Below are 13187 nucleotides of genomic sequence, written 5' to 3' on the forward strand. Positions count from 1 at the left end.
TTTTTATTGAAATCAATATAAATATATTTGAAAGCGTATTTACAAAGTGATTAGACTATTTATTAGTAAACGCAATTTATTTTACAATAATTCATTCAATAAATGATTTCATAGAAGATAGCAGAACTTAGTAAGTGAATTAAAATTTTAATTGTATATTTTATATATGTTTTTCCGCCGTGTGTGTTATACATTTAGACGTCAGAAGGATATATTAAGTTGAAAAACGAATTTTCGATTTTTTTTAACTTTTTCCAAAATCTTAACCACCTAAAATTAGCAACTGTTAAAAAGTTAAACCTCCAATAAAGCTATACACGCCGATTGAAAAATATAATGTGTTTGTGATAAAAATGTATGTCTCTTTAAGTGATGGAAAACTGTTTTAACGCAAAATCATATTATCATCGTATTACATGTATGTTACCTTTCATCATCATCATCATTTTAACAGCCTGCATGCGTATTCCATCTTAAAGATCATGGACACCACCTAGAGCACGGATGTCTCACGCAGCTCTCATTCTCTGCATTCCAGAAATTTAAGACTCCAGCGGCCATCTGTTCTCCGCGCTATGAATTCTGTCCACTACCACTTTAACTTATCAATTTGCTGGGCTATATCAGTTACTTCTGCTTATCTCAATCATATTTGTTTTAATTAACTTCCAACTAATAACGCAACGACATACTTCTAATGGGATGCTGTCGTAACAATATTAATTTAAAATTATGGTGCTCGATTCTAATCTTTATTTACCTGCCCACTTAAACAATGTAAACAGTAATCTATTTCAATTGTTTGTGTAAGATAATTACTCAATAAGATACCTATCGGAATATTAATAGAAATAATACATGATAGTTAAATACCTCGTGACTTTGCACTAAAGATTAATTTGATCTAATGCGGGCTGTTAATTGGCCGCGCAAGGCATATGAGGCAAGGTACAAAACTATTTCCGCGACCAACGCGTTTGAAATATAACGTTTCACTCATTGAGAACTGTCTTAAGCGTTGATTCTAATTGGCTTGTAATAATCAAGTTCGACGTAACCAAGCTTTGCTTTATAAAATCGATCAAATTCTATATTTTATAAATATAACTTCACCTTGTTATTTATGATTTCGTCTATATATTAGCATTTGTACACATATTATAATACGGAATTAAAACATCTTTAATAAATTTTTTTTCATTTATAACGTTTAAGACAGTAACAATTTTTAAACAACAAGTTTAAATCACTTGACACTTATATTACGAATTATTTATTGAACCTTATATTTTTATACTTTAATAGTAAATAAGATAGAAATTTTTATGTTTAAAATCAGATATAAAAAGCGATGTGTTTAAATTAAAGTAATAATATTAAAATTCAATTTATCTTTCATGATTCATTTAAATAGACAAGACTGATAGGTTAAACGATTTATAGCGTGTATTTGCACAAAACGATTCCCGATACATTGTTCAAATAAATCATCACAGGCTTAAGATAATAGGAGCATGACTTTCACTGACAAGCTGAGATAACATCTATTTTGTTTGTCTCTATTTGTTTTGAATCAACAAACAACAGCATTGTTGTCCACGCCACTCCCGGCCATTACCATTCAATAAACGGCTGAATACAGAATAACATTGTGTGAGTAAATGTTAACTATCATTTCTAATAATACTTCAAACTATTTTAAATATCAAGTCGCATTAATATTTGCCAAAAAAACAACATGAAATTTATTATTTTTATACTCTAACTCGCTGATCCCGCAAACGTTATTTTGCAAAAAAAATATTTTTAACTTTCAATTTAAAAATAAGGTTTGATCGTAGAGGGGTGAAAATTTAGGGTTGTATATATTTTTGTATGTTGTATCTTAAAAAAATAAAAACATAAAATTTTGTCAAAAAAATAAAAAAAAAATTTAAGGGTGAACAACCCTTATCACTTAGGGGTATGAAAAATAGATAGTAGCTGATTCTCAGACCTACTAAATACGCATATAAAATTTGGTAAAAATCGGTCAAGCCGTTTTAGAGGAGTTCAAGTTCGAACACCGTGACACGAGAATTTTATATATTATGTATAAAAGAAATAACTTCGATCACAAAATATAAACAAAACTAATTTATATCATTATAAGTCTGCAGAAAGAACGGCTTACTACCACCCTTAAACTGTGGGGTTTCCTTGGAACTTCGTACCAAGCGTTTCCAAAAGTAACTAACAGAACGAATTGCCATCTTTCGCACGGAACCAAATCAGGCGAATACGGTGTATGTACGAGATAGTTCGGACTATCAAAGAGCTTGACCACCACTGATTTATAATGTTTAAAATATATAAGAAAGTATACACACCTGGTGTGGTCCATGCTGAGGGTAGCAGAAAAACTAGAAGCCAAAGCGTGCCGAGTTGTGTCAGCGCGCGCCTCCGCGCCATCTCACTGTAAAAAGAAAACAGTATTTATAAACTGTAATCATAAAAAGAAATATTATATTTATCTGAGAACTAATAAAATACAAAATATATGGCAGTCAAATAAAATGGTGTCGCTGGTGTTATGAAGAAAAGTAAACAAATAGAAAGGGAAATAATTATTGTAAAAATATCAGTAACAAACATATGTAAACTATAGACACTGCATAATTTGATATAAAATACGGTTACGAATTATTTTTATTATACTTAAAATATATTCATGTGTTTATTGACAAGAAAAATTAAAAAATACGTTTGACTATCGACAACAAATAACAGTGCCAAGTAAAAATAGTTAACAGATTTTATTACGATCTATTTTTTTACATTTCGAGTTTAATACGTATGGTCAAGGATATCACATACAGTCTTATTTGTGCCGCAACATACTCCGTAAAGAATTCTTTTATCATATAAGTAACATTCTATCAAATAAGTCATTAAATTGCAAAATAACAACAGTAAAACTTACATTGCTAAATCATTACGATTGCAAAACAATGCACAAAGCGACCCGACAACCAACTGACCGTCGGGAACTGTTTCATATGACGAACACAGCAGAATTCGAGATGAGCGGTGTAGCAGCGTAATTAGAATCGAAGTATGCAATATCAAAGTATAATACTTGTATTAAATGTCGCATTTTTATGAAACGTTTGCGGTATTTTTTTTTCTTCATCACTAAAATCCGTAAAATGCTTTAGTTGAACTAATCACTTTTTATACTGTTACAAAACCTGTAACATAATCTTAAATAGTTTTTGATTATATTCAAAAATTGTCCTTGTGTGCAATCAAACGCAGTGACCATAAACTGTTGTGGTTACCTAGCTTGATATTTTAAGTCTTGTACAGCACTCTTCCTTCTTACACAGACTCTATAGCACTGTCTTTATTGCCTTGTATTAAAAGTATTCTAAAATTCAAACTTAACTGTGCCATTTGAAACAGAAAGATGTAGTCAAACGCAATTATTGTAGGGAACCTACCATTACACTACTCTGAATATTATTTATCAGCGGCTGTTATGAGACAAGAACAATTGAAGCAGCTTTTAGCAACACAATCATTCTGCCTATAAAATCATTGCTAGTAATAAACTTCAGACTGAAGCTCCGTGGAATAATTAAACGCAAGATATTCTTTCTATTATACTAAGGATTTTTAACTGTGTAGGTTCCCTTCCCTTTGATGTAAGAGGAATTGTAGACGTAACACATGCAGGTTAGAAGAATCCCAGAAGAACCCAATTTCATAAAACTAGAATCAAATTGGGCTATCCCATAATGTCATTATTTAATTTAAAGCTTCGAGGGTTCGCAACGCCTCCTGAAAAGAGCCTTTGACAAACTCAGGAGATTTTTTATGTGATATTATTTAAGCGATATTGTATTGGAGGTTTGACAATATAATAATAAACTTGTAGTAATTTAGAAAAAATAACATCTGAAAATGACGATTCCAATTAACGAAAGAAACCAAACACGCTCCACGATTACATTATTCAAACGTATCACGAGAAATCTGTCAGCCAGTGAGCGGAGCAAAAAGTAAATAGGCAATAAAATATGCAAATCAACTCTATGTAATAAATCCTTAGTAGCGTTTCCCGCTGTTCGGCATTTGTTGGTATCTAATACGTTCTTAATATACTGAAACTATTTGCTTCAATCATTTTATAAAATATTCAATATGGTATAGCGATGTTTCTGTTTAATCTTGATATTCGTCACGTCTCTAGGAGTTCTTTTTGATTAAACTGGTACTGCAGACCTTCAAAACTGAATGTTACATATTATTATGCCAGGTTGAAAATAATGGCCCAGTGCATGATTTAATAATTGCGATATTCTACGTGACTTTTGCCAACAACATTATATTACTTGCAAGTTTTTGATAGCTGTTTACGTATATTATATTTCTCCTTATAAGTGTTTTTAGAAACTCCAGGAATATTATTTATTTTTAGTGACGTCGTACACAAAAAAAAAAACAGAAATACTGTTGTTATTGTGATCACAACCAAAAGAAAAACGCCATTATAAAAGAGCTCTATCGAGTTGTAGTTTCTTTCAAATTACGCTTTACGGACATTTTTGGTCATGACGAACTCAAGTGGTTGTCACTACAAGCGATTCATTGTTGATAATTTTAATAATATGTAAATATGAATAATAAATAAATATTTTAAAATACATATTAACAGAAAAAAAAACATTCAAAACATACAAAAATACAAATAGATTTAACAGAAAAAAATAAATTCCCTAAATTAACGTAAATTTGGTTTCGTTGATTACCAGAGGTCAATATTAATTCAAATGAAAATAAGGTCTCTACAGGTTCTGAACATGAGATATAAATTAGACAATTCTTAAATTCGACTTTTTCAGTATAGATGGTCGCTTACAGCCCATTAAGGTTGGCGTGGAGATCAGTGCTCTCCGGTTCCAAGCAATGCTATAGAAAGTCTTTGGGGGGTAAGGGGCTTTTCGTGATCATCCAACACTGAAAAAAATGATATTTTTCGACTTATTGTTTACTATTAATAATATAGAATAGTTTTAAAATTATCACTGTCGTTAAGTGTTAATGAACGTAGAGATCGTAAATTGCAGGAAAAAAGGTCGGAATTGGATTGAAAATAAATGCCACATTCGTTTAGTATCGGCTAGTTTATCGAGTCTCCACTCCCCGGTTGAAAGCCGTCTACATAACTCGCCGCAAAAACTAGCCCTGGGTACCTATTGGCGTTATCTGATTATATACATCATGGAAATGCGTTGAAATTAACAGCTATTACTACTAACGTACTGGAAAAGTAAGTGAGACGTTTATAACATTTCAGTTTAGATTTAATTAAGTTCACTAACATACGTACATTAAAAAAGCTAAGAAAGTTCTTTATAGGAATATGAGTAGGCATAAATAATAAAGTTTCACAAGATAAATTTCAACATTTAAAAGATTTGTTGATTCATTGACATGATTACAATGTATACATCAAACATTATTAAACTGCATTTAAAAAGAGCATCTGTTGAGTTTTTTTACTCAGCAGATCGGCATTCCGAGCCGTATCAGCTTACCACTTATAATGTTAAAATAATTGACGATTCAAAAGGTTGTATAAACGCCTACCTACCCTAATAAAGATGTTTTAAATTATATTTTATTTTATTATAGCTTAAAAAAATGTTCGGAAAGAATTTTGAAATATATATGTTGCAATATGGCCTAAACCGCTGTACCGTTTATCATGACGAGGTGCGGGCCGAGTAAAAAGCAGCATGAATTCACATGACATCGATATTTGTACAAATCTCATGATAACGGTTGATATTTTATATATTAATATTTTGAACTTTTTAGATGCAATTGGTATATAAGCTGCAAAATTATTGAACTTCTCATTATAGTAAAAATCTGATCATTTTCCAATTGTAACAATAAATAATATTATTAATAAAACACTTTAGTGAAATATAAAAAGTAATCAACATTAATAGAGAGATCAAGAGAATCTTAATGAAAATACAATTCGATTCAACAAAAAACGCCGTTATCTAACAATAGTTTCGAAACAATCACAAACAGTTTAATACACATTATCTCGGAGCTTACACTTCCGCATCCTCCCCGCCATTTGCAAACCTAACGACGACCATTGTTCCTCTCGCGTTTCGGAGTAAAACATATTTTATTATGAAGGCCTGTACACGTATTACCAGTTTAGTTACTTATGGTGCGTGAGTAAGAATTAATTTTGCGAATAGTAAAAATATTAAGTGATATATTATATCTTTTAGTGGTAAACATTTTAATAATTTAAAAAAATCAACAACTACTTATATCTCATAGTTTGCTGTAATTGAATATTAATTACAATTTTACATAATTCACAGTTCCCAAAATCATCTAAGACTAACCTATTTCTGAAAGACTTCACTTAAGCAATTTAACAGAACTAATGGATTTCGACGGCCTCCCAATTCGGTAACAAAAATAATATTTAGCAAAGCGAATTGAGGTTCCGGGGACGCCCACAAGCTTTGTTACCTAAAAGAAAGTCTATGCTAAAAACCCTTTCTGCTCTCTATCAGTCGCAAAATCTGCCAATCATGCACCTATCTGTCTAAAATTCATGATTACCTGTCTATAATTGTAAAACTTCACTATTATATTCTGTATTGTTTTCAATATAAGGTAATATTACTTTGGAACATAAAGTTCAATAACATTTAGAATTTTTTTTTGCCACCTGTAACTTATTTCTTCATTATATTCATATCATTCAAACCATTCGACTTATCCTAAATAATTTATGGTAATTTTCTCCCAAGAACTTCTAAATATCTAAATATCCTATATTTTAATCATTGAATGACACTGGACTCTATTTAACAACCTTGGTTCCGCTCTGATGCCGAGGTCGAGATGAGAAAGAGGATAGAAGGTAGCATCGCATCCCTTATAGACCACGACAACCAGCGCCCAACATTTCTACAGTTGTGCAGAAAAATTATGTAATGTACAATAAACATTATTAGCACTCAGAACTGGTATAAAGTAAATAAAAATAAAATAAAGAGTTGGTTAAGACTACGATGAAAAAAGTAAGATAAGAAGCCTAAGGCAAAATAAATCGTAAGCTAAAGAAACTTGTATTAAAATACAAATTAAAAATATGAATGTGTATAAAAAAAAATAATATTCAAAAATTTATAAAAATATTTAAAATGTCAATAATTATGATAATGTAAAAACTGTGATAACCAATAAAAACTGTGATCTATGAATTTAAATGAGGGAACGAAGGCGAAGCATAAAAGAAGATATATAAGTGCGAAAAAGTCGATTTTTTGAAGTATAACAGAAAATGGGAGGGAAGGAAGAAGGTGGAATATTAATAAGAGATATAAAAAATTTATTTACCCGAATCTGTAACGTCCCTGCTCCTAAAGTAACGCGTGGAACGGGAGATCTCAAAAAAGGTCATAAAAAATAAATAACAGGCTTCGTAGTTTATAGAGAAACTATTTAGACTAATGGTTATATTTATGTAATAGTCTGGGACAAAACGGAAAGTGAAAACAAGTACTGTCTCTCAGTGTTGTTTAAGCTATACTTCATGATTTAATATAATAAATTCACACCACAGTTTGCAGGGATCAAACGAAAATTTAACATTTCCATGTCGTGATACCGGAGTGTGAAAGTGGAGCGCCAAAACAGTCCAGCCCGATGTGGCATTTAGATTTATTTTGACGTTCGTTAAATTATTAACTACGCCTTCACTAAGTTCTACAATTTAGCCCCTTTATGAAACATAATAGTCTTTATAGATAAAATCTGATTTAATAATATGCATACAATCTGTCAAAACTATCAACACAAATTCCGGACCGGTTTACATTAGCAAGACTCGCTAAATTAACAGGTGTCTAATTTTCTTCACCAAACATAATTGTAATATATGTAATAGATGTAAGAATCTTTAATTAAATCATTTATCTAAAAACGTTCACAATTCAAGGACCCAGATTAAAGTTCTTTGATCCGCGTAACAGGTGTAAACTGCTCTATGATCGCTGCAAATAATTTTGGACTTATTTCAATGCGTAGCAGAACTGTTTTTCGATTGGGATACCGTAAAAATAATTTTAGTTCCCTTTTATTGGCCAACTACAGTCGGATTTCGTCATAAGCTAAGTTCAATGGTCTACGGCACGTACAACTTAATGCTCAGGTTTTTAACAAAAACTGGTGAGAAATTTATTATTAAATGCATTGGTATTGGCGAGAATTCTTGATCACACTTACAATCTTGATACTGTAGCAACTCATTAATACGATCAGATGTTTTAAAATTACTAAACTATCATTTTCTTTTTAATTTATACCTTTCAATTATTTATTTGTACCGAAATAGATTTTTCAGGACATACTTAGAAAAGAGAACCGCATTTTGCATAAAATTAAGAAATGTTCTTTTTTAAAATATTTGAAGTCCATTTTGCTAATATTACGCATGATATTTAAAGAAATATGATAGAGTAACGGGGGTCAATTTAGACAGCTAATATTTCATTTCATATTTTAAAATAAGAAACGTACAAATGACTTGCCTCTAAATGATACGTAATTACTTATGACAAAAGGAATACTGCTTTTGTTAAACATCAAAAGATTAATGAAGTAGTCTGATGGAGCTATAGAGTTAAGAAAAACATAAATACATACAAACATTTAATTACACAATGCGGAGAATGCAAATTGAGTTTATTGTTCAAGGATTTTATTTATAACCATTATGGTAAGTAAAATATTCCAAAATATTTTAAAACGTTGTGTTTAAAGTAAATAGAAGCAATTATTAATTTTTAAATCGATTTAAAAAAGAGTTATCATAATTGATCGAGAAATATTAATACTTAATTCCAATGGCAGTCTCAAAGAAATCGCCGTTACCTAAAAGACCGCCTATTGTACTACTGTACTTATATTATGCCTATTTTATCTGATCAATTCTTATATTCTTGAACAGTAAAAAGTAACTTACAGTAGATTTAATTAATACCAACTTTAACCTCATTCGTGATTCGAATGTCGGGGATCTCAACTTTGAGTCCATATACACTGTGCAATGCAGTCGTCAAAATGCCTCGCTATTACTTAAAAGGCTGCCATCATTCAAATTTATACATTTCGTAATTAGCAATCTACGCTCGCCTTCAAAATTATCCCATTAAAGGCGATTACTAAAACGTACTTAGTTTTAAAGACGTGAAAGTGTTTCTGCGAAGACCGTGAGGTGCATCTTCGCTATTTGCATGGGATTACGAAACAACTTCATCCGTTAAAGATCAAAAGGGCAACACTGCAGGTAAAGTCGTGAGCAAAATAGGTTATTACTTACAATAATGTGTTCAATAATAAGGCGGAGAAATCACTGACACAATTTTAGGGCTATTAAAAGCTATTTCATTTGACATGGTCGACACCGTAACGTATATCACAGACAGCAAGCAAGAAAATTTATAATCAATGTAAAAACTATCCTAGTTACGATATTTAGTGTGCATTTCGCTAAGAGAAAGCTATTAAAATTTAGAAGGCTATATAAACAATAGAAAATGCTTGTGATACTATTTGATAAAATAACGAACAGTCATAACATCATTATAAAAGTGTACAGGCTACAGAAACAACGCGAAATCGATTTTAATTATGCGAATATTACCTGGGCTTCACATTACTAATGTAATTATTTTATTAAAAATCCAACGGCACACACCCACAAAAGCTTATGTCATATAAAATTAAGCATGTATAAAAAAGTAATTAGTACGTTGATTGCAGATAAAAAAAAATGGAAGTTAATTACTAGTATATTTTAGTGAAAAATAAATAAAAAATTGGAAGAGTAATTGGTACACTGACATTACAAACGTGAATTACTGCATTATTTTATGCGTATACTATGTATGTGATATGGACCCTGGCAATTGTTATTGACTAAGATAAGACTGTAGTTACTACACTATCACTTCCAAACTTTGTGAAATTCCAAAATTTGTTTTAGATCGAAAATCCTTAAAGATCTAGATATCTTCTGTATCTATCTGTCTCATCTGCTAAATTTCTATGTTCGAGTTTTCTAGATTTCGATATAAGATTATTTAACTGATGTTAGGCTTGTGTTTCAGCTTATGAATTATTATAAAATCACTGTCCTTAACAACCATTGTTACAAAATTGATTATTCATCTATTATTTATAGATCTATTATTGTTTTCCGAAAGTTTTGGAATGAATCAAAACTTTTTTTTAAAATAATAGAGGAACAGTCTACACTAGAGCGAGTGAATACGTCCACATCAGCGACAGATGAATGTAAATGAACCCTTGTCCGTTTATAACTAAACAATAAATAAGTGGTGCATTTTCTGGTATTATTTTTGTGCAAATTTTACAGTATTTAACAGGAATTTATACAAGTTACTTTATCATACACATATATAAATATATATATATATATATTTAAGGCTTCGGTAATGGCTATATGATTTGCCCATGTGACGACTCCACAGTACAGACTTTTGATCACTTACTCAGACACTGCTCCCGATTCGCATCCAAAAGACATATCCACGTGACCTTATGTGAAAACCTTAATATATCTCCGTTCAGCTTACCGGACCTTCTCAAGAAAAAATCTACAGCAGAATCTTTTGATGAGTTGGCCCGGCACATTGTCCTAAATCTCAAGGCATTTAACGGTCTGTAGCGCTTGGGCAGCGACTTAAATAAAATAATGTAGCAACTAATATATAATTGTGTATTCCAAATTGTATTGTTAATATGTATAAATTTTAGCTGTATTTACCTATATTTATAAGTGAAAATCGTGTAAAAAAAAAAATTGTAATAATAATATAAAACGCTGTCGTGCCTCGCAGCTGGGAGAAGAAAGATCCGTATCAAATAGCGGCAACCCTCTCCCAACTGTCTGCGTTTAGTTAAAGCGAAAGATAAATACTGTAAAAAAAAAAAACACCAGCGATACAAATTAGAATTAATAAAAAAAAAAAAAAAAACTTTAATTTATTAGTATACTTGAAAGTGACGGCATAGGTAGTTTAATCACTTATTCGTAGTCCCTAACAGTACAATCCCGTAGTGAGTTGATATTAGTCAGTTTTATGAACGCTCTGTCCACCCCCCTGCGGGTTGTATTTCATAAAATCCATCCATAGCTAAGCGGCTCAGCGAAAGAAATAATTCCATGAAATTTTTTGTCTCTAAGTTATAAGGTTCAAGAGATATCAATATAGGTAGAAATATCTCAGATATTATGTAGACTACGTTCAATATCCTAGGGCCAACCAAATGAAGAAAAAAAAACACTTAAAGATATAAAAGAAGACCAGGGCGTTATGTTTGATAAACTGGTTTTAATATTTTCAATGGAACAATGAATCACTGAGCAACATGGCGCTTCGTTATTCTCAGGGTTTGTGAGATGGCATCGTCACGCGATCCAGATGCAATCTAAACTTTATCACCAAAGCTTCGCCACTGAAACACTAACCGCAAACACTAAGTAATTTATCACTTTGGTTCTCAATATCGACTTCAAAGTGTTTTAAGTGTTCATAGTAACGAAATAATATCTTTCTCAAAACGAAATAAAATCTTTTTATTTAATATTAAAAATATTTTACATTCAATAACTTGTTGCATTTTAAAATCTAATATATAAAATTCTCGTGTTACGGTGTTCGAACTTGAACTCCTCCTAAACGGCTTGACAGACTTTTACCAAATTTTATATGCATTTTCAGTAGATCTGAGAATCGGCTACTATCTATTTTTCATACCCCTAAGTGATAAGGGTGGTCCACCCCTAAATTATTTTTTTTATTTTTTAGACAATTTTTTGGTTTTTATTTTATTATGATACAGCATACAAAAATACATACAACCTTAAATTTTCACCCCTCTACGATCAACCCTTATTTTTTTTGTTAATTAAAACCCTATTTTTTTTGCAAAACAACGTTTGCGGGAACAGCTAGTTATATATAAAGATGTTTTCCTAGACCTCTATGCAGTTAGTGAGCTCGGGATACCTCAGGGAACTTAGTTAGGCTCTAAACTATAAATATTTCATCAAATTAAGGAACCTACAAGTTTTTATTTTGACGGTTAGGCGGCCGCATCATGTGATTACTATGCGCAATGTGCTTAAAAATATAACCGCAATATTTATTTTATAACTTTAATTTAACTTAAAATTCTTTATTTAATCGTAGTTGATAAATTATATACAAAATAATGTCAAAGCACTAAAAGATTCTCTCGTTTAATGAGGCATACTCGAGATAAGCATACTCGTGAAACTTTAACAAGGTATCATAAAAGTAATAAGCGTGGTACATGTAACGAGGGGTAACGCCTTGGGATTTATGGGACGGGAAACAGGTGGACAAGAGTCCGCTAATTGATTACACAGCTAGTTAGCTCTGCGAAAAGACCATTCTACTTATAAGTTTTAATAAAATTAAAACTTCGATTATCCTCCTTTATATATATTTTACCATACAGTATATTTTTATGACTAGATAATATTTAAAATAGATTTATAACGATTTCTATAACTGCTAAATAAACGATACACACTACCTAATTTGATAAAATAGTAGTAAGTAGCGGCCCGAGCATAGGCTCCTTCGGAAGCCCTCGAACTTCGCTATCTTAAAAGAGGTGTTTAGCTTTTAACTCGTGGAATCTGTAAATGCCATTAGGGCAACAGTGAAAGTCCAAAAAAAGTATACATTTAGCCATTATACGTTTAATATAAAAATTTAACGAAAATGAATAAAAACTTATTCTACGTAAATTCATTATAAAAACTTTTAGCACCAGTAGCGTTACAGGACTGAGACTTGCAATCCAAGGTCGCAAGTTCGATTCCCGGGATACGATTTTATATAATTGACACTTTGTACATTAATTTATATAGGATTGTCACTGCTCACAAACAAGTTTCCAGAGGATGCGCAGCAGCGTCCACTACACCACGGTGTTATCGCCAACCCGCCTGTTAAGCGTGGCGATTGTAGTATATACCCCCATGGAACTGAACGTCGACTACGATGCCTTGCAGTTAAACTAGCATGTAGCTGATG

The 13187-nt window shown here is 31.3% G+C and overlaps 1 protein-coding gene across 1 annotated transcript in view; it reads right to left on the reverse strand.

Annotated features, from left to right (window-relative positions):
- Positions 1–13187, reverse strand: part of Cad99C (cadherin-99C) — a 188138-nt gene that overhangs the window by 36891 nt on the left and 138060 nt on the right. The window contains exon 4 of the mRNA XM_068767495.1: positions 2370–2455. Coding sequence (XP_068623596.1) covers positions 2370–2451 — 82 coding nt within the window. The 5' untranslated portion in view covers positions 2452–2455. The remainder of the gene's footprint in view (positions 1–2369; positions 2456–13187) is intronic.

Source organism: Battus philenor, unplaced genomic scaffold (assembly GCF_028537555.1).
Source record: "Battus philenor isolate CCGP_79_NKW_IND1 unplaced genomic scaffold, ilBatPhil1.0.hap1 SCAF_10, whole genome shotgun sequence".
In the NCBI taxonomy this organism is placed as follows: domain Eukaryota; kingdom Metazoa; phylum Arthropoda; class Insecta; order Lepidoptera; family Papilionidae; genus Battus; species Battus philenor.